The sequence below is a fragment of the Clytia hemisphaerica genome, unplaced genomic scaffold (assembly GCF_902728285.1).
Source record: "Clytia hemisphaerica strain Z4C2 unplaced genomic scaffold, Clytia hemisphaerica genome assembly, whole genome shotgun sequence".
NCBI classification, from domain to species: domain Eukaryota; kingdom Metazoa; phylum Cnidaria; class Hydrozoa; order Leptothecata; family Clytiidae; genus Clytia; species Clytia hemisphaerica.
In genome coordinates, this window is record NW_027104272.1 from 16,492 (window position 1) to 43,089 (window position 26,598).

General features: G+C 35.6%; 3 protein-coding genes across 3 annotated transcripts; all 3 read right to left on the reverse strand.

Moving 5' to 3' along the window:
- Positions 1–19,403: 19,403 nt before the first annotated feature.
- On the reverse strand, positions 19,404–21,848 carry LOC136816716 (uncharacterized). The gene is made up of 3 exons (XM_067073036.1): positions 21,681–21,848; positions 20,929–21,594; positions 19,404–20,798 (listed from the first exon to the last, which is right to left on the reverse strand). Exons 1-3 carry the CDS (start codon positions 21,846–21,848, stop codon positions 19,404–19,406), a joined length of 2,229 nt encoding a protein of 742 aa, XP_066929137.1.
- Positions 21,849–21,858: 10 nt separating this feature from the next.
- Positions 21,859–24,006, reverse strand: LOC136816718 (uncharacterized). Its single transcript, XM_067073037.1, has one exon. The coding sequence runs from the start codon at positions 24,004–24,006 to the stop codon at positions 21,859–21,861; it is 2,148 nt and encodes a 715-aa protein (XP_066929138.1).
- A 55-nt stretch (positions 24,007–24,061) lies between these two features.
- On the reverse strand, positions 24,062–24,514 carry LOC136816719 (uncharacterized). Its single transcript, XM_067073038.1, has one exon. It carries the CDS (start codon positions 24,512–24,514, stop codon positions 24,062–24,064), a length of 453 nt encoding a protein of 150 aa, XP_066929139.1.
- Between the last annotated feature and the right edge of the window lie 2,084 nt (positions 24,515–26,598).

Consider the following 26,598-nt stretch of genomic DNA (forward strand, 5'->3'; position numbering starts at 1 on the left):
TTTAGAGATCTTGCCCTCCATCTTTGTACAAAAATCAGAACAAAGTAATGACAGGATTTTGCACAAAGTCCAAAAAACCCTATTTTTAGGTAGTTTTTGGCCCAAATTTGCCCAAATAAATTTTTTCTCAAAAATTGGGCTCCGTCACGTTCTGGGCATTGCCATTTTGCATCATTGTGCAAAAAATCAGAAAAAACTAATGAGCCAATCCTGAGAAAAGCTGGTAACAGACGGACGGACGGACGAACGGACGGACGAACGAACGAACGGACATGGGTTAATTTATAGAACCTCCACCAGGGTACCTGGAGGTAGGTCCAAAAAGTATATTTTTGAGAGCTTAAATTAGAGACAAAACGAGGAACACCTTGAAGGAAGATAATACGGTGAAGTGGTGGATTTAGCTGCAAGCCTCTCCTTTAATAAATATTAAATAGTTCTATTTACCTCAAAGAACCAATGTTCAAACATTCTACCATTAAACCATCCAGATTTGGATGAACCAAATTCTGTTCCTTCGGGAGCACCTAACGTCCATTGCACATATACATGTTCTGCCTTGTATAGTACAATCATTGGTGGAAGATACGTGCCGGCTGCATTACCGGCGTACATTATGCTAAAATCGGATAAAAAGGAAAGTATTTCTAAGTGATGAGGCGTAGGAAATAGAAGTAATTCCCAGTTACATAATGATTACAAAACAATAGAAAAACCGATAAGAAATATTGAAAACTTCATGAATGAACTCTCACACACCTGTGAGCTTGTTTTGAATGTTCAACCAATTTTTCTACCCTCTTGAGTGCACCACGTCCAACCAAGACCTTTTGTTTCCCAGGATCGTCCTGTAAATTGGTTTCGTCATAATTGAATATCAAACGTGGATCGATGTCCTTTATGGCCGTCGTTTATATTTTACCCTTCTTATCAATTATGGTCGTTGATGACCTCGGCAATAAGCAGTATTTAAAAAAAATAATTTAAATCCGTTACAATTTCCGTCGGACCTTAGGCTCTAAACACAAAAATACACGTGCACTTTCCTCAGGTCGTTTCTTGTGACGTTGAAGCGTTTCCTGCTAGCTTTGTCCGCACATCGTACGGTCACGTTATTTCTTTTCCTGAACCCACGCTACCATTTGTCTCCCGGTAAATTGTTCTTAAAACATTTCACATTTCTTCCCAATTTGTTCAGATATTTTTGCACCATTTCACGTAGGGTGGTCCCATCTATTGGAAATTTCCATTGTGGGTTCACGTTTAAAACCTGTTGGGAAAGAGAGGTGAAGTTATTTTCCAGAGGCAGAGGTTTTTATAAGTTTGCTTTTACATGTTTTTAAAATTAAAATACTCCACAAATAATACGCAATAGTGATTATCACTGCTCTCATATTTTAAAACTGAAACCGGCCAACTACTAGTGGTTTTTCAATATTTTATTTAAAACGTTTATTCAGCCTTTAAGAAAATTACTCAAACCGTTTCTCTTCATCTATTGTTAATGCGGTGGGTGCGCCTGCATTCGAAGATTTAGTTTTTCCATTGATCCGATCCAACAAGGTGACTCTCGGAAGGTCAAACCTGATTGCAGCTTGGCTAACGGATTCGCCATCGCCAACTGCCTTGATCGCCTTCTGAAATTTTTCCTCTCTTTCAAGCTTTGATGTCTTGCCTTTAGGAGCCATTTTCACTAAATATTACGAAAGAGGTGAGACTTTGATAAAAGAATGGCAAAAGGAATCCTCAGAAAATTTGAGCATACAGTTCAGATTTCACAGATAACTTACAAAAGCGACAAAAGAACTCCACTCGCAAATTGAGATTGTAAAAGAGTAATAGAGTCAATTCTCTTTATGCAGAAAAGTTAACTAAAACAAATTTAAACAGCACTCACCTTTCTATTATTTTTCTTTGTGTACGATATCCTCGCTGTCCTAATGAAGAGGACTTTGATGGCTGTGTGAGCTCTCTGATGCAGAATGGCATTTTATACACTACAATATCCCAAGATGATCGTATTCCAGGGAAATATTTGCTTGTTTAATTATGACGTTTCTAAAAGTCTTTTTGAAAAATAAGAAAATAAAAAAAGAATAAATTATATTAAACTGGTTCACAAATTTTCTCTATGGAAGTAAATTGGAATATAATCTAAAACGTAAAATGTAGAAGCAGCAAATATATAGAACAGAAAAAAATGAAGCGACTGCTTATATAGAAATTTTCGTCATCTTTCGTGACTTCATCAGTATATAGCTCAACAAAAAATGATATCCTTTTTATAATGGAAGCTAGAAATTTCACAAAAACGTAAATAATAAAAACCATTTAAGAGCTATAACTATGTACAATAAAATATCATAAAAATTATATTCGATTGAAATTCCCTAGATACAATAATAAAAATATATTCCTATGAGACTGCATAATAATACCGCAGTAATAATACAAAAGAAATGGCTAAAATAGAAAAATTAGATATTAAAAGAAAATTCGCAAGGGAATATGCACGCAGACGTAGATTGAAGTATAAAAAACGAAAAAATCGACTAGAACTCCCTTCTGGGTTTTTCAGAGAAATAGTCTAAAATAAATAAAACAGAAATCTAATTACATCGGATAAAACAGTAGATCACCCAAAGTGTATTCTTGGAATATAATCTAAATAAATTGAAGAGATATGACAGGAACCTGTTCGGCCCTATAAGATTTAGGTGTTAACTTTTAACTAGTGTTTCAAACAATATTTCAAAATAATGTTCACCTTGTTTCGACTGCATACTATGATAGTTTGGCGATTTTTCTAAAAAGATTAATCTGTAATTTTAAGGGTCTAACTACGCTCGGGCAAGTTGAGGCCTGTGCAAAAAATTAACGAATGAAATAATGCGTGACGGCCAGTTATTCCACCCCCTTTTCGGGAAAAATTTTTAGTTTTTTCTCACTCGTCATATTAATGCCTTTTCAAAAAGTCCTGGGCCAAAAATTGTGTTTTAGCCATTTTGGTAAAATTAAGGAAAAACACTTATTGCTGATGTCAGCAAAAATTTAAACTGCTAATAACTCCTGGAATATTTATCCAATAGAGCTCAAATTTGGTACAAAGATAGGGTTTATAAATATCTCCAGTTTCCAAAAAAAAAAATCTTTTTTCCTCAAAAATTACTGACGTCATCAATTTTTAGGAAAGATTTTTTTTGGAAATGAAAGATATTCATGAACCCTAACTATGTACAAAATTTAAGCTCATTTTTATAAAAATTCCAGGAATTATCGGCACTTTAAGTTTTGACGTCAAAAATATCCGTCATTTCCATGGCAACCAACACAAAAATCCAACAGATCATAAAACTCGTGACGGCCAATCGTTTCACTCCTTTTCTGGAAGAAATTTTTACTGAGTTATGTTCCTCAGATTAATACCTTTCCGAAAAGATCCTGGGCCAAAAATTCTGTTTCAGCCATTTCGGGAAAATTACGGAAAAACACTTTTTGCTGACGTCAGCAAAAATTTAAATTGCTAATAACTCCTGGAATATTTATCCAAATGAACTAAAATTTGGTACGAAGGTAGAGTTTATAAACACCTTTTATTTCCAAAAAAAAAATTCCAAAAAATTGATGACGTCAGCTTTTTATTAGGAAAAACGAAAATTGCTGATTTTTGCTGACATCATCAATTTTTTTTTTTAATTTCTTTTGGAAATGAAAGACATTTATCCACTCTACCTTCGTACAAAATTTGAGCTCATTTCAAAAAAATATTCTAGGAGATATTAGTCTTTCAAATTTTTGCTGACGTCAGAATTTTTGGCCCAGGACTTTTTGGAAAGATATTAGTATAAAGAGTGAAAATAACGAACAATTTTCCCATCAAAAGGGGTGGAACAACTGGTCGTCGCGGCCGTCACGATTTATCGAATTTTTAGCACAGGCCTTAACTTGCCTGAGCAAGAACTTGATAGAAATCAACACTTTCATTCTTCAGCTTTTAAATAGGCGCTCATCTGTAAGAATGTAAGAATTTTAAAACACAATAGTTACCATTGGCAGGAGGAGCCTCAACAGGTTTTGGAAGTTTAAGAGGAGCAGGGGAGAAATCCAAATACTCTGAAATGAGAAAAGCCAGTATCTGTGACACATCCTTTTTTCTTTGAAGACTATTTTGTTAATTGAGTAGTAGTAGGCTTAAATTCTGGGTCTTTGTTACAAAGTTTATTTAGAAAATTGAAATGGGAAACCGCTCATGTTGCGTGAAAGTGGAGACCGGTCTTTAGACATTCTTTTGCTTAATCACGTGAAGGGCACATTTTTTGGTATATCAGTAAGGGTGAAAACATCAGATATTTTATTGACGGCGGTACAGTGTTTTTATTGTTTTTATTGTTAAGGAATTTCCTTTTGTTAGAGCCTTGGAAGAGATTCTTCGAAGCCCGGATGATTGTATAACTAAAATTTAAGCAAAATCTGGTATTAAAAAGTCAACCTTGAATGAGTGGAAAGAAGCAATTATGTCAAAAGTAAAAGATACAATCAACATTTGGAAACCTAAAACTAAAGTTTTCAAAACTAGTTCTGTGCTTAAAGATCAAAATGTACAGCAATATCTTGAATCCTTCCATCGTAAATACGTCATAGTGACGATAGATAAAGCTTCCAAAAACTTTGCCTTTATTTGTAAGAAGTTCTATGTCGCCAAACTCATTGCTGAGGTTTCAGGCAATAATACAAACTTGCCTAGTGAAATGTGTAAGCGCTTTGGTTTAGGATTGATAGAAAAAATGAAAACTCTTCCCATCATATGTATTGGATGCCAAAAGAGCATAAAAATCCTATTGGTTTCAGATTTATTGTAGCCTCTAAAACTTGTAGCACCAAACCGTTGAACGCAGTTGTTTCAAATGTTTTTAAAGTTCTTTACAAACATGTTGAAATGTTGAAAAAAATCAAGATTCTTTTTTGGGTTTACCAAATTTTGGGTGGTTCAAAATTCTTCACCAGTTACTGAACATCAAAATAGGATAAATGCTAAGAAAAAAGCACAAAGAATTTCTACCTTCGATTTTGCTACACTTTATACCACTCTTCCTCATGAATTACTTGTAAAAACTTTGACAGATATCATTAATTTCGTTTTTGATGGGGCCTGTCCAGGGGCGTATCTAGGATTTTTAGAGTACCCTGCAACAAAGATTCAGCTATATATAGTGTCATGAATTTTTTTAAGAACTTTTTGAACTTTACACAAAAAAGTGAAAAATGATAGCAAAATAATACAATAGCACACAAAAGATTATAAATTATACAAAAATCTTTATCTGATCGTGATAATAGCATTAACATTAATGATAATATTTACCAAACTTGATAAAAAAAGAAAACTAAAAATTTTATTCATTATTTGACGTTTCGGTGTCTTCTTTGCACCATGATCACAAGTATAGTAAAATATATAAATATATTTACCAAACTGTCTAAAATCTTTTAATATAATGTTGATTCATGTCAAATTTATTTATCTTTTTGCTGCCAAAAGGTGACTTAATAATTTTAAGCAGATTAATAATAATAACCTTTTGCCATTTCAAATGAAAATTTAGAGAAAAAGAGCAAAACTATTTTATTCAGACTGCTATAGAAAATGCTATTAGAAAATTGATTAATGTGATGCATTAAAGTATCCAAAACTAGAATTTGTACTGAAGCAGAAATCTCTATAGTTGGTTCATCTTGAAATTGTAGTCTAGCCCCTATCTGGTGTCTCATTTGGAACTGTTTGCCAGATCAAGCAGGGAATCCTGTACCAGGGGTAAAAAGCCCCCAATCCGAATTGAAAACAAACCATATGTCATCAGAAACTCATTTATTCATTATGTACATAATGCAGCATGGTTATGTTTGGTATCAAAATTCAGTTGTTGTGTTATAAATTTTATACTTTATATATACATTATGCATTGGCAATTACATGTCAAAATCAAATCAAGATGTACTTTCCAGATATGATTTACATGACAAATATTGATACCCAGTTTACAGGAAAAAACTAAATGTTAGGTACCTATCATCATTTTGATTGAATTATTCCATTCTGTTGTTTCCTTAAAGTTGAATATGGTTCCACTCATCTTATTAGCAGACTTTGTCAGTGTTTACAAAGATTTCGTACCAACCACGTGAAGGTGTAAAATAATCCATTGATCTAGGGGCTAAGTATGATGGCAACTAACCTGAAAGTATATAATGAAGAGAGAATTAGGATCTGTGCAAGCTACACCTACATTAACAAACAACAAGCAACATGCTGAATGGACCTACCTGATGATGAAAGTTAGTTAGCATTGATAGCAATGCAAAAAGGAAAATGAAAAAAATCAGTCAGAAAATATAGCATTTAGCGAAAATACACAACACAATAAATTCATCATTGATTGTTGATGGGGGGAGAGAGAAGGGTTGTAGGGAAAAAATAAATAGGAAGTTCTGGTCGCAAAATCAGTTTTATTGACAATTGAATCATGCTTGATGGTGAGCATTGTTATCAATAATGTTTTTGTGTGAAAAACATAGAAATACAATGAAAAAATCCAATGAAAATCTGCAAAAACGGCGATTTCCGGCAACCGGAAAAATTTGTTCCTCAAAAATCAAACTCGGCCATTTTTTGAGCATTGCGAATACGCATCTTTCTGCAAAAAATCAGAAAAAACTAAAAATGAAAGTTCGAGAAAAAGTCAAAAAGCCGGTTTTTCCGGCATATTTCCGGCATTTTCGGCCGGAAAAAAATGTTTTTCGAAAATCGGGCTCCTTCACATTTTAGGTAATGTCATATTGCATCAGTGTGCAAAATTTCATAGAAATATATAAACAGCTCGAGAAATTCAAGAAATACTGTCTTTCCGGCGAAAATAGGTTGTTCCGGCGACTTTTAAAATAGTTCCGGCTTCAAAACTCAATTTTATTGAAAATTGAAACATGCCTGATGGTGGGCATTGCTATTGATAATGTTTTTGAATGAAAAAACAACCAATTATATGGAAAATCCAATGAAAATCTAGAAAAACGGCAATTTCCGGCATATTTCAGCATTTCCGCCGGAAGAAATTTTTTCTTAAAAATCGGACTCGGCCATGTTTTGAGCATTGTAATACGCATCTTTGAGCAAAAAATCAGAAAAAAAATGATAAAATCTCGAGAAAATGCCAAAAAAACAGTTTTTCCGGCATATTTCCGGCATTTCGGCCGGAAAAAGAGTTTTTCGAAAATCGGGCTCCGTCACAATTTAGGTATTGACATTTTTGCATCATTGTGCAAAATTTCATGGAAGAATATAAAGTACAGCTCAAGAAATTCAAGAAATAAACCGTTTTTTTTTTTCCGGCGAAAATCGGCTGTTCCGCGATTTTTAGAAAGTTCCGGCTTCAAAAATCTATTTATTGAAAATTGAAACATGCTTGATGGTGGGCATTGCTATTAATAATGTTTTTGAGTGAAAAAAAACAACCAATTATATGGAAAAAGTCCAATGAAAATCCAGAAAAACGGCGATTTCCGGCATATTTTCCGGCCGGAAAAAATTTTTTCTCAAAAATCGGACCTCGGCCAAGTTTTGGGCATTGCTAATACGCATCTTTGTGCAAAAAATCAGAAAAAACTAATGATGAAATCTTGAGAAAATGCCAAAAAAACCGGTTTTTCCGGTTTTTCCGGCATTTTCCGGCCGGAAATGATTTTTTTTTTTTTTTTTTCGAAAATCGGGCTCCGTCACATTTTGGCCATTGCCATTTTGCATCTTTGTGCAAAAAATCAGAAAAAACTAATGAGCCAATCTCGAGCAAAGCTGGTAACAGACGAACGAACGAACGAACGAACGAACAGACAGAGGTTAATTCATAGGACCTCCACCGGGGCACCCGGAGGTAGGTCCAAAAATTAACAAAATTTAAGTCAAACGACAACTGGACAACCAATAAAATTAATCTTATATAATAACCGGCTGAATGTGGGTAACCGCCAACCGCAATGCTTCATGAGTCTATCTACTAAACTTCTTGGATGGGTTTTTTTGGTTCTGAAAATAATACTAACAATTCAGAAAAAGTTCTGCACACGTGCAAAACATCAAAGTGTATCCATCAAAGAATTTTTCCCACAAGATGGAGAGAAATGGAACTGTACAGGCAATTTCCATTTGGAAGAGAACTAAAACAAAATAAAGAAATCATTTTTAAGATTGTTGTGCAGTTTTTATGACCAGTACTTGACTGGCAGGTGCTGGCCCGCAAACTGAACATAGTCAAATACAATCTGTTTGTGTACCTCAAAATAGTGTGCGAAAAACCCACCCAGTTCTTTCTCTCCCCAGAAAAATTTTTTAACCGGCCAAAACATATTAAAAACATTAGGGTGTCAAGGTCAGAATCTCAAAATTTTCAATGTTATTTTTTTTCTCTCTTATTTCAAAATAAAACCACAATAGCTTGGTTGTCCCTTTGCCTCTTAAATTACCACAAATTCATCTCCTGTCGTCAACCTTTTCTTAACCAGAGTGATTGGCCAAACAAACAGTAGCTACGTACCCCGATTGATCAAATATCTTATAAATATTTCATGATTGGCCACTCACTCAATCAGAAGATAACCAGTTTCACATGCTGAGGAACCCATAGTTTGTGGCTGATCATAAATGCACAGGATTTTTATAAGAATAGCATCTATAAGTACATAAGTAAAGAGTGTATGAAATACAATCTGAAAACGGTAATTGAGAAACTTACTCTGTCTCTTTGGAATTCATTTTGAAGCTCGTTACATCGATCTTCACTGTGATCTCCTTCTTTAAAATCCAATCTGATGATCCTTGAGACTAATCTGCAACAAAGATATGTGATAGTGCTAAAGTTCTCCGTTCCTTCAGAAAACTACCAACACATGATAATTCTTAATTAGAAGAAACTTTGGTGATTTAGTGATTCTAGGAGTTTTCACAGACAACTTGTGGCTTAAGTAAAGATAATATTCTACTGTAAACTTATTTGGTTACTCAGCTTTTTGAAAGAAAAGAAACAACAATTTTTTCTTTCAATCGGGTAAACCAGCATAAGCGATGTGCCTTTTCTGTATATCATAAAGAATTGATATTTAACCCCTTTGAGTTCAAAATTTGGTAACCCTCTACTGGTGCAAATTTCGAGAATCCTGAAACTCCCCTACTCCTAAGGGGATAAAGCTGGATACTGAAAAACATTTAGGAATAAAAGGATTTTTATTACGTACATTTCAGGCTCGGGGTAGTTTGATGATAACACAACACCAGCACAACCAGAGCTTTTTAATCCTCTTGTTTGAGAGCCTTGATAAATGCACTCATGCAAATGCAAAAAAAGTTCCGCCTGTGCAGCTCTCGACTTGCAGTCATTGATATTTAGTACTATTGATGTGCTGTTACAAATTTCTTGAATAGCAATACTAAAAAGGAATATTGAAAAAGGTAAGATTTTGTAGGCTTTTTATACGCAAGAGTGTCTGTCTCTAGTAAGGCTTGGACACACTTAGGCTATCAGCCTAAAGTTTTCCCAAAAAGAAATTAATAAAGATAAAGAAAAAGGGTTTTAACTAACTTGCTTGCACCACTAGTGCTGCCATTGCCACCAGCAATTAGATGTTTGTGTTCTTTTTGGCCTCCTTGACCAAATGTCAAAAGTTTTTGAAGCAAGGTTTTTCCAATATTGTTGGTACCATATAAATAAAGCATGTTACTTTCACCTAAAGGAAAGTTCAAGTTCATGTAAATACGTCAAAACCTAGCCTCTAAACGTCCTGATCAAGTAATTTGTTCAAAGTTTTCAAAAGCTAATTGTTTTGATTCAAACACAATTCAGGGCTTATAATGATCAGATATTATATTTCACCCAGAGAAATCTCTACAGGACATTTTTTAGACCCATACGGTCAGTCAGTGTTTAAATTATTATTTTTTACTTATTAAACAATCAAGGTTTAGCTTACCAGTGTCTTCAGATGTCGTGGCCATCATGAGGCGACATAGAACAAAGGCAATTGCGAACTCAACATTCCATCGATTACAGCGAAATCCATCGAGAAGATTGTAAATGCTTGATTAAAATGATAAATTAGTGGTATTTTACATTTCTTTTTATACATAGGCTGCCTGCATACCATTTAGCCAACCAAACCAACTCAACCAACTGGTTTTCTCAAACTGGTTAATGCTGATTTAAACTGGGAGAGAGAGATAGAAGAAGCTCTTGTAATTGCCATATTCCAATCTGACACATGGCCAACCAACAAAACCAACAAAAAAGCAGGTTGGGTTGGTTGGCAGATTGGCTAAACTTTTCGTTTGATTTGGTTGGTTTGGTTGGCTTAGATAGCTGTTAGTTTAAACCATAGGTCACGGGTGGTCAAAGTATAAACAGGCATAAGGTTCAATAACCTTTTAAATTGGGCCTACCTTTAAGCTTCGAAACCATTTTGATAAACCCAGAAGTGGATTAAAAGCTAAATGTCGTGGGTTCGACAACTAAGTCATTCATTTAATTGTAAAAAAGGAGCTCAATTTAAAGAAGGGTTGTGTGATTTTAGTACCATGTGACCCAAATAAAGTATAAGGGTTTCATGACTAACAGTGTTATATATAAATGACATGGATTTTAAAATTATTTTCCATTGATAAAAGGGAAGTCTATATGCTAAAAACACATATACCCCCTCTCTCAAAGATGTGCTGAATATCAAAAGCAATACCTTCGATTGACTTTGCAACATTCATCTTCATCATGTAAGAATTGCTCAATCTTCAAGGAAAGTCCACCAAAGTTGTTGAAGTTTAGGTTAGAAAATTATGTTCTAGTTGCCTAAATTTCTTGCCAATGATTGGTTGCTGATAATAGTGTAAAAAAACAGCCACGATAAAAACTCATTGAATTGATTTCAAATTGCAGAAAGTGCCTGAGGAAATTTTTTTTAATTATATTTAACAGCCAATAGGTTGATTATGAAAGTACTTTTATGTAGCCAAATTCTAGAAAGGCGTAGAGTAGCACCAGATGATACCAAAAGGGCACTTTTTATACTATTTTCGCACAAAAAATGTCTGATTTTACCATTAGTTCTAATAATTCAAGAAGGGCCCAATGACCAGATCCTAAAAATGCATGAAGAATGGTCTGGTAGGAACAGGGGTTAGTGCAACCAAGCTTGGGTCCAAGATACCAACAGCCATCTCCAATGTATCCAACCAGTGAAATCGACTTATATTTCTTGTTCACAGTGCTTGTGGCTTTAAGGTGGCGAAAATAGTCAGCAATAACACCCTGAAGATTAGACCCATACAAGGGTTGGCTGCCAGAGACACGTCTAATGTTGCGTTTGGAATTTGTGACACTGTCAAATGTGTCCGAGGGCAACAAAACAATTCTAGAAACAAATGAAGAGCCAACGATGTGAACTGCAATAATCCATTGGGCAATTTCGTCCCATTGAAAATAACCCATTGTTACATGTTTAAAGTATAATTAAAAAAAGAAGATTTCATAATAGTTACAAAGTCAGACAAAGCAACATAATTTCATCAAGTCCCACTTCAGTTGATGTAACAGAACTTAGCTCACCTTGTTTCTTGCTCCAGCTCGTCGTTGTGCATTGAGCAAGAAAAGATTTTTCCAAGTGATTCTCCATCTCCATCTTTACAGTATCCGATCATTTCAAGGGAGCCCTCAAATAAGAGCTGATTGCTTTCAGCACTCCCATTGACACCTCGATAGAAAGTGAATCCATCTTTCACAAAATATTCACTTTTACTTTTTAATTTATTGTATGCCATCTAAAAAGATACAAGGAGTGACATTTATACATACACTCCAAAAATCAAAACTTTTTAAAGAACAAGAAAACAAAAAGAAACCCATTCATGAAGGAGCGTGATTTGCTACGAACTCACAACCCTCCCTTTATCTTTTAGGATAACACAATTGAATTTCTTAAAATGGTTAGGACTTTATAAAATAGCAATTTTTGCTCTTTTCTACAATGCAATTTTAAAATTATGACCTTGTGATATTTTACAGCATCCCAGAATTTGCTTAAGTCTTTGACACCCTTGTACTCTGCTGTACTAAGTACTTTTTGTGTTGTTTAATTTAGTTTTCAAATGGATTTTTAACTCTTCTTGATAAGGTTGACAAAATCAACAAAACGTGTATAAAAAATTGCCTTTTTTGGCAATATTTGCAGAAAAAAGCAAAAATTATCATTTACGGCTTAATGTTCTAACTGTAAAAGTATAAAATTCTTAAGACATGTGAAGTATTTACACGCAAAAGATTCAAGTCCTGCAAATTACTCAAGATAATCATTATATATCAAAAGGCTAATACCTCATTTTTTCAAATTGTTTATAAGATTAAGAACCCCCATTTACCCTGATTCTGGCCTCCTTTTTATGAGGGTTTCAGCCACAGATTTCTGTAAAGCCCAAAGGGCTATATGGCGTGCTTCAAGCTCTTCCAAGCAAAAAAATGTGAATACCCCAAAAAATATTGCTGCTATTGTTTCCGAAAATCTGCAAAATTTCTGATTGGTCAAGCGCTGAAATTCTATAATAATGTTTTCAGCAAAAGAACGATATCTAGCCCTTTGGGCTTTACAAAATCATTGGTTTCAGCCTATTTGATAGTAAGGCATTTGAAAAATACATAATACTAAACTTTTGCAATCAGGAAGCATATAAAAAAATTTAATATCTTTAACAAAGCAGGGCTAAATTCATAATATCCATTATTGTAATGGTGTTATTGATCAACTTTCCATCTGGAGAACCTGGGAGAATAAATATGGTACCCTGTTATGCTGTCTCAAATAAGCTGATGCATTTTTGATACGTATAATATCATTATTACTGAGCTCAGCATAACTTAAATCTTAAATATTCATCCCATTCAATAGTTTTTGAATACCTTTCAGTCAGCAAATGTCTTTGAGCAGAAACAACTTGCTCGTTGTCATAGTAGTTCATAAGGTAATTGAAAAATATATGGTGCAAAATATCTTGCACACATGACGACCTATTGCGACGAAGATTTTTTTTATGATTAAGTGACTCTTGAAAACTCGTTTTGACTGTAGTGCTTTGATTACAAGTATCAATGTCATGAAACAAACAAAGGTGAGATTTGTTGTGAAAACGATCTCCACATATGAATCGTCTTGTTTCTCCAGTTAAAGGGTGAATCTGTTCATCTTGTGACAAAAAGGATTGTTCATTTTCTTTCCTGAATTCAGATGGTACTATCTGAGGAGCGTCATTTTTCTAAAAACAAAATATGATACAAAAAAAATTCTGGTTTGTGAAAATCCAATTAGTAATAGAACTAATATAATCAATTAGTTGACACTGATGGATAAGTTTCATTTTCACTTTTTTGATACAGGAATGGAGCACTATTAAAAAAGTTTGATGATTTTTAACCTAATTGCAAAAATAAATTACCAGCCCTGGGAATTGGCCGCGGCATGAGGCCATGGCTCCGAATAGGGTTCTAGTTCCCTCCACTTTCCTGTAAAGGTCTCAGGTCCCAGATCCCAGTAAAATATTGAGGTGCAGGTCCCGGCAAAAAAAAGTACTTTTCAACTATTACCTTCAACATTATTTCCATTTCAACATCTATATATTAATAGCGGTGCTTTGTGTGTCTGTGTGTCACCACTTTCGTTTTTGCTTTGTTTGTGTTTTAAAATTATGACTTTTAGTCCCTTGCTTCACAAATTTGTTCTTTTGAATTCGCGCCATTTGCAAAAGATCGGATAGAGCTTGGTTTAGACTTTATACAGCCTTTGTTTTGAAATTTAAGGCCCATCTACATTTAGTAATTTCAATTTGTGCCAAGACTTGCCTTTTTCTCTCTTCTTTTGTTTTAAAATGTTTTCGAATGTATTTAACGATCGTATGAAGAATATTTCAAAAGTAAATCAAAACATAAAAATCAAAAAGTTTGTGGACAACAACAGCATTCAAAACTTCAAAGGGCGATATAACGCATAAGAAAAAATTAGTTAACTTCTTTCTTCTTATAAAAATATTCAAGTCGTCGTTACTGTTAAAAAGTGTGTGCGTCATTTTTTATGTTTAAATTCGAAAAGTGATGATAAGGGTTTAAAAAAGCAACTTAGAATTGTCTTCTTTTTTTCGATCTGATAAAAACAAAGAGTTGCAATATTCTTTCTGACCTTCCCACTTTTTCCTGAAAAATTGTCATTTAAACTGGACGGCATATTTAACGCGAGCGAAGCGAGAAAAATAACTACCTGCAGAGTCGTTTCAAACGACACTGGTACAGTAAACGATGCTCTTTCTGATAACTTTTGACCTAAACAAAAATTGTGTCACGGGGGGACACGATCCAAATATGGTTAAAAGATAAGACACGCGGGGAAGGTTAGAGTTAAATGTTGTAGAGATTTCTATTTTTTATTTGATCGCTTTTTTAAGCCAGCTTCAACACCCAAAGGACTTTTAGTGCGTTCAGCTACAGCTAGTGTTATAATATTAAAGGAGGGGAGAACTGAGAACATGCTTAGAGGGATATGTTAAATATATAGCATATGGGCACAGAACTGGAAAGTGTAGTAGGGTCAGATAACATAAAGTGACTAAGGAGGCGCCATCATGGTTGGCACCAACGACCAGGAAATATTTTGAAAAATTAGCCTCAATAGATTGGCTAAAACAAGCTTCTTTCAGTGCAATTATCCAGATTAATTGAGTTGTAAAATTTGCATTATTCCTAAAAAACATAATTCAACCCGTATTTCTGCAGCATTGCTTGTTGTCAGAGCCATGGAGGCAAATGCCGATGTAAAAGCTGCTGTAAATTTGACTATGCCTTGTTGCCGTGGCAAATTTCTGACAAATGTTATAAAGAAACTTTAAATGCTGTTTTGCCTCAGCAAATTTGATAAAGAACATTTTGCCGCAACAAAAAATACCAAGACAAAAAAAGCTGAATTGCCAGAGCTGATAAATAAAAACCTTTTCTAACAAGCATTTTTAACCTAATTACAAAAACTTTTTTTAACAAGCACAAAGAACCCTTTGTATCAACTTTAGGAATAGGGAACTTCCAAGCAAGTGGGATTTTTGAAATTGGAAAATTGAAAATAATTTTTGTTGGATGGAAAAGTGGTTGGTTGGGCTGGTAAATGTGGCTTCAATATTTTCTGTAAAAGAACGCAAACTATGTGTCATGGACCATGAAATAGCTTTGTAACCACCCTGTTTTATTTTTGTCTATTGGTAAATGTTAGTTCAACCACCTTGCAAGGATCTTTATCAAATGTTGGCTTCTCAAAACATCCATCATATTCACCCCAGTATTTTTCAGCTTTTTCTGGACATCTTTGGTTTATGTGTCGCACCAGAGTACAAGGTGTGTCACAAACAAAAAGAACAGGTGGGTACTTCAGAGATAACCATAGATCTGCAGCATCACGAACTGATTCAGTCAGTGCCATGAATTTAAAACACACTGTTGTCTAAAATTAATTAATTAAAAAACTTACAAGTTGTTCATATGGAACCCAGTTGGCTTGGATATGTGGAATAAATCAGGTAAATATGTTGCATTATCAAAAAAATTTATGAATCAGTTGTCTTAAAAAATAGATCATTATATGTTTAAAAAATCATCCGATCTCACCAGACAGGACCATATTGAGCCAATCAAACTAATTTTCTTTAAAAATTAAAATTGAGCTTACTTTAAAGATAACCATTAAAAAGCTTTAAAAAAGGATATCCCCGTGTTGACATATTATGGTACTGCAAGTCCTTTAATTGAACTTAGACTTAAATGTCACTATTGACATTTTATACTTAGTAAGAAAGCAACCACTATTGTTTTAAATTCCTTCAAAAAAGTGAAAATAACTGTAAATAACTATTCAAAACCCCTAAAAATATTTCAGGCAAACACCTGTCTTCAGTGATAAAGATATTCCTTTCTGATATATAAAAGTCCATCTTTCAGACTAGACTTAATGCCAATAATAATTTTCTTCTTTATAACTTGTGATCAACCCTCTCAATCAAATGATTGCAATAGAACTGATCACTTTCATTTTAACAACAGACAAGCACTTTTGAAAACACTAATGGATTGACATAAACAGATTAAAATCCGGCAGGTTCAAAATGCATAAAACATAATGCATATTGCATAATGCATAATACATAATATTTGAAAAATGTCAATTTTAGAGTCTATAATAAGGAGAATTTGAAAGATGTTACTTTCAACAAAACAAATATACCATTTTCTACCAAAAAATAAAGGGTAGGAAGCTGTAAATCTGTATTTTAGATGATGAAGAAAATCCATGATCCACTGAAAATGCTTGTCGCCATTTTGATTTTCATAGTTGTATTTTACAGAATGTAGTATAGTGTAGAAAAAACACGAAAATATCTCCTCCGTATATTATTTTTCGAAAGCGAAAACTCGAAAAAGTAAATTTTATAGCAAGATCTTTATTCTGGGTTTTCTCGGAGATCTTTTCGAACAATTTCTAACAAATTTCAACGGGTTTTCCCTCTTACAAAGCATTAACCATGTGAATGCTTTTTGTTAGATAAGCCAATATCCAGCCAATATGAAGTAAAGAGCTTAATGCGAAAGCTAAATCAAAGAAAATAGACTTCGAATCATTTTACATTCGAATGTTTAAATGTGTTTACCTTTTTTTGAGAAAGAAGAAGGGGGAAACCTTTCTGATCTGATGCATCTTCTTATTATTTATGCTGGCGGAAAACCCTTTGTTGTTATGATTCGAATGTTTTCTCTTTTGTTCGAATTCGAAAAGTAAATATCATGTCTGGGAAAATCCCTCTGATTGGAATGTTTTACTTAAGAAACTCTTCTAAACAGGGTTTCGCGGTTTTAGCCTCTACAAAGGAGAGTTTTAGAAAATATAAAATCGTTCTGTAAATTACACAATACTATTATGCATTATGCAATATGCATTATGTTTTATGCATTTTGTACCTGCCGGATTAAAATCTTGAAAATACTTAGCCCGTGAGGGCAGACAAGATGATAAAAGCCACCTGTATGACCAGGAGTTTTAACGAATTGATGACAAGCACTTTTACCAACAATTATTGAACCATAAAGGTTCTGCAAATCCAGTGCCAATGCAGCCTAAAAAGTCAACTAATGATTAATGTGTGATTTTGTGTAGAGGAAATTTTACAATTCTTGCAAACAAGCCCTGTATTCTGTATATAAAATTTCTCCAACAAATGATTTGCAAAAACTAAAATGCCTAACTGTAAGAGTGACTGAAAATCTTTTCTAGCATTTGAAAGAAACGATTAAATGAATAGTTTATTTCAAAGAGTACGATTTAAATATAAGTTAGATAACCAACCCAGACTAGAGCTTTTTATTACACGTTCAAGGCAATAATGAAATTATTTATTTTTGATTATCTAAGCTACTCACTTTGGATTTATTTGCAATGGGTATTTTACACTTCTGACAAAAACCTTTCAATTCATCCTGACTTAATTTATTGATATCTGACATGAGTAACTCTTTATCCTTCAAGAGCTGTGAAAGCATAATGGCATCTCCTGTAAAGAAAAATTTTAGAAAAAAGGTAAATCCAACCTAACCTGTATTTTTTAATTATTTCATTGGTGAATTTTTCAAACCTGAATTAAGAAACGCAAAAGAGAATTTTTTTATGAAAGCTACCCAGTTGACAGAAAGAAGTTTTCCTAATGTTTTAAAATTTTAATGATTATTCAATTTTGGCTCAACATATTATTATTAAGTCTATTTTATTATGCAGAGTTTCAATTATGTTATGTTGAATCATGTTGCAATTTTGAGTTTGTTAAAAAAATATAAAAAAGTTAGATATTACGTGAAAAACATTGGAGTAAAAACTGGTGAAAATCAACAAATGGTAAGGTGATGACAGACCATTTTTACATGAATGTAACTTCAATCTTAGAAGATCATCACCTCAAAAGATACAGCCAAAAATTGGGCATCAGGTTAACTCAATCATTTTGTAAATTCTAAATTTGAAGAGTAAATCAGTAATCACCCTCATATTTTGTACATAATAGTAGAAAAACACTATTCCTTGTTGCCTCGGTATTGATTTGTTCACTACACATTACTGACGGTATAAGTGGTGCCATATCACTAATTGCAATGTTGAACTCCTTTGAATCTTTGGCATAAGTGGATCTACCCAATAGATTTAGTTTTATATTAGCAAGCATGCTTGATAGCTTATCAACTCCTTTTGTTATTCTTGGGGTAGTGATCTTATGATTTAGTTCATCTTCTTTATCTAATCCTGTGGCCTCTTTATCCAATCCTGTGGCTTCTTTCTCCAGTCCTGTGGCTTCTTTCTCCAGTCCTGTGGCTTCTTTCTCCAGTCCTGTGGCTTCTTTCTCCAATACTGTGGCTTCTTTCTATAATCTTATTGATGCTTTCTTTGTCTCTGGAAGAATGACCTGAAATTAAGACATTGCATGATAATCCATTTACCAAAAACTTAAATTACTTATGTTGGAGAATGTGCACACGTCTTAAAGTTTGCCTTTACTGGTATTTCGACTTTTAGCTAAAATAAGATACAAAAGGAGAAAAATTATAAAAATGAAAAATATTAAAATATTGAACTAAGGGTCCTGTAGCGCAAGACCATAATATAAGACACTCAGAAAAACATGACCCAAATCACAGAAAAAGCTACAGGACCAGGCTGACGAAGACGAAAAGAAGCGAGAAACAAGCAAACACCACAGGATGAAAGAAGCACACGAGCAGTAGATAATCTAGAAAATACTAAGAAAATAACGTGAAAATAAACTTACTAAAAGCGATTCCAGCGTGCACTATAGCAAACACATACTCCAAATAAAACAATTTAGTATTTGACATAAACTTCACAATGCCTCTGTAACTTCGAGGAGAAAAACACTTTTATCTCGACATAGAGATTTACTACAAAAAATCTCAACATAGAGGTCTTCTCTCTAACACAGCTCTTTACACCGTGATTATCAAAAAGCAAATGAACAAAAACGGAGTCGCTTCTGAGGCCACAAAATTTCTAATTTCCTAGGGGAATACATTAACTGTTAAAAATATCTAAGACAAAAAATGCAATTAAAATTGAACTAGAAAAACAAAAAGAGCAGTAATAAAAACTTAATTTGCGTTAACTATAAATTACCATATCATTGTATGACGTCAGATAATATGGGACTATTCCCATAACATGGCTCTTCAAAAAGATAAACACAATCTTTTTCCGAATATTTCAATCAGTAAGGCTCCCACGGCTGGGATCGGACCTTTCTACTCGGATTCAAGTAATAGGACTAATTTGTGAATCGGTCGCTCAAATATTCCTGATCTCGTTTTCAACGTACAAGAACGAACAAGACCGTCAGCGCTTTGTTTTGTCGACAGAACGATTCCCATGTTCCAGTTATTACGGAAGAGATCACCATCTTTCAACAAGACTACATCACCGATACTCAGATTTCGTCTGGTTGATGGCCATTTGCGTCGTTCTTGGAGGGTGTTGAGATATTCTTTGCGCCAGCGTGTCCAGAATTCGTTCGCTAGATGTTGAACTCGTCTCCATCTCTGTCTGCAGTACATAGTGGTGCTCGAGGTGAAATTCCCTGGAGGAGGTAGTACGAGCTGGCTTTTTCCAGTCAACAAAGTGATTGGGCTGATTGGGATTGGACTCTGTGGATCTCCAATGCTGTCGTAGGTTAACGGTCTCGAGTTGACAGTACATTCAGCTTCACAGAGGAAGGTCCTAAACGATTCATCGTCAACACAATCTCCATGATGATCCATGAGGTTGCATAAGATGGAACGTACGCTGCGGATTTGTCTTTCCCAGACTCCACCCATGTGGCTTGATTTTGGTGGGTTAAATTTCCAGACGAGCCAATCTCCTCCGTTGATTTGCATAAACGATTGAATTCGATCGTGGTCCATTTGACTGAATAAGGCTTGCAATTCGTTGTCGGCTCCGACAAAATTCGTACCTCGGTCGGAACGAAGAACTCTCACATTGCCCCTTCTCGAGATCAATCTTCTTAATCCTTGGATAAACGAATCTGTTTCGAGTGTGTGAATACTCTCCAGATGGATTGCTCGACTTGAACAGCACGTGAACAAAAGCCCGTAACGTTTAGGGCGCTTACGTCCGTCCTTGATAGTGAATGGTCCAAATACGTCGACACCAGAATAGGTAAATGGCGCAGATTCGGCAATGCGATCCTCAGGTAGGTCTGACATCTGTTGGATCGAGGGCTTCCAGCGTATCTTTCTGCATGTAACACACTTGAAGATAGCACTCTTGACAAGGGACGTGCAGTGAATGATCCAAAATCCAGCGGTTCGGATGCTGTTGATAGTGATGATGCGACCACAATGATTTGTTCTCTGGTGATACCATCTGATGATCAATGACGCCAATGGACCTTTGTTTGAGATGATTATTGGATGCTTGATGTTAAACTCGATTGTACTTTGTTTCAATCTGCCACCAACTCGTACGGTGCCATGAGTGTCGACGAACGGCTTGAGGTTTGATAAATTTGACGTTCTGTTGACTCCTTTCCCCTTTATAAGCTGTTGAATCTCGTGATAGAAATGTGTTTGTTGATGATGTTGTTTGATAATCTTTAGCTCAGCAGCTTGGATAATATCAGTGGTCAGAGGTTTTGGCTTCTTTTGGGTGCCAGATGAGGATGATGGCAATGATTCGCTTGATTTTAAACCATGACGATACCCGATTGAGTAGATTTGTGATAGAATCGTTAGGAGTTGCAACTTTTGTTTTCATGACGTTGAGCCTAACTTCTGGGTCATCCAATGCAATGTCGAACTTTTCGGTTCCAATTGGCCATTCACTTTTGGGAAGCTTCAAGAATCGAGGGCCAAGAAACCAACGATGGACTTTATCGTAATCTGATGTTGATAAACCTCTGGATGCATCATCTGCTGGTGTCTCGTCAGTGTTGACATGGAACCAATCTTTGATGTCACTGCTGTCACGAATCATCTGTGTCCTGTTTGCTACAAACGTATGAAATCGTCTGGCTTCATTTGAGATGTACCCAAGTACTGCCTTGCTGTCAGTCCAGAAGAAGGTTTCTAAATCTGGGAAGGTAAACTCTTTAAGCAAAATGTTCGCAATACGAACTGCCAAGACGGCGGCTGTAAGCTCCATTCTAGGAGTGGTCACATATTTAATAGGGGCAACTCTCGACTTTCCCATGGCAAGGTTGACTGTAGCATCCCCGTTGGTGTTTTCAAGACGAAGGTAAGATGCTACTCCGTATCCCACATCAGACGCATCACAGAAGGTATGGAGGGAAAAATAAACGATCTCACCAAAGTTGAATGGTTTGAAGCATCGTGGCACTCTTGATCGTAGATTTTGGAGGTCTTCTTTCCAACGTTCCCAAGCAATTCGCTTTTCGTTTGGAATTTCTTCATCCCATTGATAATGATCCTTCACAAGCTGTTGAAGGATCAACCTTCCCACCAAAAGGAAAGGGCTGGCAAGACCCAACGGATCGTAGATCGACGAAATCGTGGCCAATATACCTCTTCGTGTCGGTGGCTTTTCTTTTCTTTGAAGGAGATCTTGAAACCGATTGTGTCGTCATCTACAAACCATGTGACTCCAAGAGCTCTTTCACATGGGAGTTCGTCGTTCGATAAATCGAGATCCTTGACACTCTTTGCCAGCTCTGTGTTGTCAATGTTGTTCATAACGACACGACTATTGCTTACGAATTTCAACAAGTTTGAAGCCTCCACGTTTGCACAGAGCCTTTACATCATTGATAGCTTTTGATGCAGATTTCTCGTCAACTTCGGAGCTGAGGAAATCATCGACGTAGAAATCTCTTTTGACCATTTGAACGACTTTGACATCGAAATCTGCTTTGTTGTCTTCGGCTGTACGTTTGAGGGCATAGTTTGCACATGATGGTGAAGATATACAACCCTGGAGATGGACTGTCATTCGATATTCTTGCAATTTCTGATTTGTATCACCGTTGGGCCACCAGAGGATTCGGAAGAAATCTTGATGCTCTTCAGGTAGACGTACTTGATAATACATTTTCTCGATATCACCCATGAATGCGACATGGTTGCTACGAAATCGACAAAGAACACCAACAAGCGAATTAATCAAATCTGGACCTTGTAGTATCTCCTTGTTAAGACATCGGCCAACGAATGAAGCGCTGCAATCAAAGACCACCCGTATCTTTTCTGGTTTTTGCGGGTGGTATACGCCGTGGTGCGGTACGTACCAGACTTTACCTACGGTTGGAGGTTTTTCGCACTTGACGACATACTCTTTCGACAGGAGCTCCTGCATGAACTTTACGTAGTCATCACGGAACTGATCACGTCTTTCTAACTTTTTCTTTAGCCACATTGCTCGATTGAAGGCTTGGGACCGATTGTTTGGTAATGATAAATCTTCTGAACGAAATGGAACTGGTAAAATGTAGTGCGAATCCTGTAACTTTGTACCAGTATCCATTGTATGTAGGAATCGTCTATCTTCTACTGAAAGGCTAGCTTGGTGTTGGTCTGGTTCAACGAAGTCTTGTTGGTACATTTGAATCATCATATCTTTCAAGGATTCCTCTTTGATCTTTGTGGACGAGGTGATTGAGGTACGTCTGCAGTTGATAGTCCCATTCTGTCGACAGCTTTTTGGCCCAGTAATGCACCAACCAAGTCGTGTCTTGTATGCGTATGGTCCATTACCCTCTGAATTTACTACTTCTAATGGCTCAAGTGCTCGAACACAATTGACTCCGATGAGGATGCCGAACTGAAGATTGGATGCATTGACAGGTACGTACTGAAGAAGATCTTTAAGATAAGTGTATTTCGCCAAGGAACATCTGGTAGGAATCTCTCCTGGCTCAGTTGGTAGATTCTTTCTGGAGAAGAGTTTTGGTAAGGTGACGTTCTTGCATCCATCAACTTCGAAATATGGTTGAGCAACCAGACCGTTTACAGCAAATGATGGTTCTGATGCTTCATTATTCAAAGTTTTAATTGTAATCGTAGTAGAGATTCCATTCAAGTTTAAATCGTTCATAATATCCTCAGTGATGAATGAACCTTGACTACAACTGTCGAGGAGAGCATAAGTGGATACCTTCTTGGTCGGGTTGCTTGAGTGATACAACCAGACTGGAACAACGGACACGGATACAGAGTTCTCGTGAATATCTGTACATTTATTACTAAACGACTGTTCAACATTATCAATTTTATCGTCAGTTCTTGGTGGAAGAGTCGGAGGAACGTTTGGTGGAGGAGTCGGAGAAACGTTTGGTTGAGGAGTTGCAGTAGGTGGAGGAAATCTTCTTCGTGGAGCATGCAGTGAAGTTGGATGGGACATGCGACAAACCTTGCACGTTTTCTTTGATCTGCATTCTCTGGCAGTGTGATTCGGTTGTAAACAGCAGAAACAAAGGCGATGATTGAAGACGTACTTCTTACGGTTTTCGGAATCGAGCTGCAGAAACTCTCTGCAGTCGTCGAGATCATGTTGTGTAGACTTGCACATTGGACAGCTAGGTGTTGGTTGGTCTTTATCTACTCCAGTGGCATTTGATCGGAAGCCTCCTCGTCTTCTTGAAGCGTCTGATCGTGAAGCTCTATCGTAGGATACTGGACCTGCAGCTTCACGTGAAAACATTGGATCATTTACGAGTTTCATTTCGTCTTTTACAAAGTTTGTGAAATCATCAAAGCTCGGAATGATGTTGTATGAATCTCGAATACGCATAGCAGTACGATTCCATCTATCTTGGATCCTGGAAGGTAGCTTTAATTGTAAGGTACGAAGAAATTCGGGTGAGTCTAAAGCTTGAATGTAGTCTTTAGATGTCATACTGGTTTTACATTTTAGGAGGTGACCATAGAACTTTCGGAATGCTGCTCCATCATCAGGATTGACTGCAGGTAATTGTTGTAGTTCTTTCTTGTCTGTATGCAACGAAAACTCTGTAGGGATCACCGTACTGGTCCTTGAGGAGTTGTAATGCGTGGCAATAGCCGAGAGATGGCGGTTCTTGGATGCAGTGTCGAACAAGCTCCTTTGGCTCTCCTTCAAGATGTTGATTGAGTCGAAGTAGTCGTCCTCTATCAGTGCAGACCTTGCTATCAACAGCCTCCATAAACGTGGCGATGAAGTACTTGTATTCAAGAGGATTGCCGTCAAATTTGTCAATCGTTACGTCTGGCGCTCCCTGTTGCTCCAATAATCTACATAAAGTCTCGTTGATAGCACTATTCTGATTCTTTGGGACCAAAATGGTGGATGATTGATCTAAGGTTTCGTTTGAACTTTTGTTGTCGAGCAGCTTGATGGTTTTTACTCGAAGTTGTTTCTTCCTCATTAGATATGTTGTCAGTTGCAATGTCGTTTAGGAATGACGAATTTTTGGGCTGAAGAACTGAAGATACTTCTGGGATGAGGGAACGTTCTCTACCGGCTACCGGTTCCTTCAGGTCCTTGAGATTGCGTTTCCAGAGACGAATGTCTCCTTTTAGAACAGTCATTTTGTCCTCGATAATGTCGAACCAAAGTTCATTTGCGTCATATTCGTCTCCTTCACTAAATGACTGGACTTTGCCGTGGGTAATCTTTAGATTTTCGAAATCGGTGTTGAGCAGCTTCAATTCACCATCTAAGTAGGATTCGTCATCATCAGCAAGCCCCTCGATTACGATGTCGTACTGTTTGTTAAAGGAACGTTCGGCACTTCTTTTATCGCGTAACACCTTTTGCAAGGGCGAATTGGAGGACATGGTAGCACTTTCGCTTTTACTGTTGGAGAATGTGCACACGTCTTAAAGTTTGCCTTTACTGGTATTTCGACTTTTAGCTAAAATAAGATACAAAAGGAGAAAAATTATAAAAATGAAAAATATTAAAATATTGAACTAAGGGTCCTGTAGCGCAAGACCATAATATAAAGACTCTCAGAAAAACATGACCCAAATCACAGAAAAAGCTACAGGACCAGGCTGACGAAGACGAAAAGAAGCGAGAAACAAGCAAACACCACAGGATGAAAGAAGCACACGAGCAGTAGATATCTAGAAAATACTAAGAAAATAACGTGAAAATAAACTTACTAAAAGCGATTCCAGCGTGCACTATAGCAAACACATACTCCAAATAAAACAATTTAGTATTTGACATAAACTTCACAATGCCTCTGTAACTTCGAGGAGAAAAACACTTTTATCTCGACATAGAGATTTACTACAAAAATTCTCAACATAGAGGTCTTCTCTCTAACACAGCTCTTTACACCGTGATTATCAAAAAGCAAATGAACAAAAACGGAGTCGCTTCTGAGGCCACAAAATTTCTAATTTCCTAGGGGAATACATTAACTGTTAAAAATATCTAAGACAAAAAATGCAATTAAAATTGAACTAGAAAAACAAAAAGAGCAGTAATAAAAACTTAATTTGCGTTAACTATAAATTACCATATCATTGTAGACTATAATGGGATATCCATAACAACTTACTTTAAAGTACAAAGATATGCATTTGATTATTGCAAAATTTTTTCTCATTTGGGGAAAAAAAACAAGTCACGATTAAGTTTCATTTAAAATTATGCTGAAAATCACAACCTTCAAAAATGATGGTATAATTTCTGTAGAAAATGACAAAAAAATCAAACTAACATTCTTCAAGCTGCAGCAGTTCTTCTCGTTGCCATCTCCATAGTATACCCTTCCAACAATTCCACAGTATCCACAAATGGTCTCGTTTAAATTTCGGACTGTTAATGCCTCAAAGCCATAGAACCCATCATACAACAGCTTGACAAAATATTTAACTTGAGATTGTTTAGGTCTTTGTTTCTTTCAATAATGCAATTACAATTGAAAATACATAATACAAATACAATTGTAATGAATTTTACTGCTTTTGTCCATTTTTGGACTAAGTTCTTTCATTTTACTAGGAAATTTTGAATTTTTTATAAAATTGGCAAAAATTGCATTTTCATGTTTCAAAACTCTGCTGTTTCACTGAAAATCCAAAGAGAAAAATATTTCTCAAAAATTAGTAACCTCAACCTAGAGCAAATCTCTGCATGCAAAATATAATATACATACAGGTTCTATTTTCAGCAAAAGTGAATTCATCTTTCTTTGTATAATATTTGACAGTGGAACACCATCTTTGAAGAATTCTCTGATTTCCAACATTATATCCAGTCCAACTAAAAGCCTGTTGCATATATTGAACAAACCTTAGAGAAAATTTAAATATAAAAGAACGTTGATTTACAAAATTATGAGATTTGCTTTCAAGGTTACAGATTTCTGCAACACTTGAAATAAACACAAAATACTGATTTATATTTTGAGAAAAATGATAAAGATTGTTTAGTTTCCAAGGGATTGAAAGAGGTCAGACAACACAAAGATCTCAAATCTGCTCAAATTGCCAA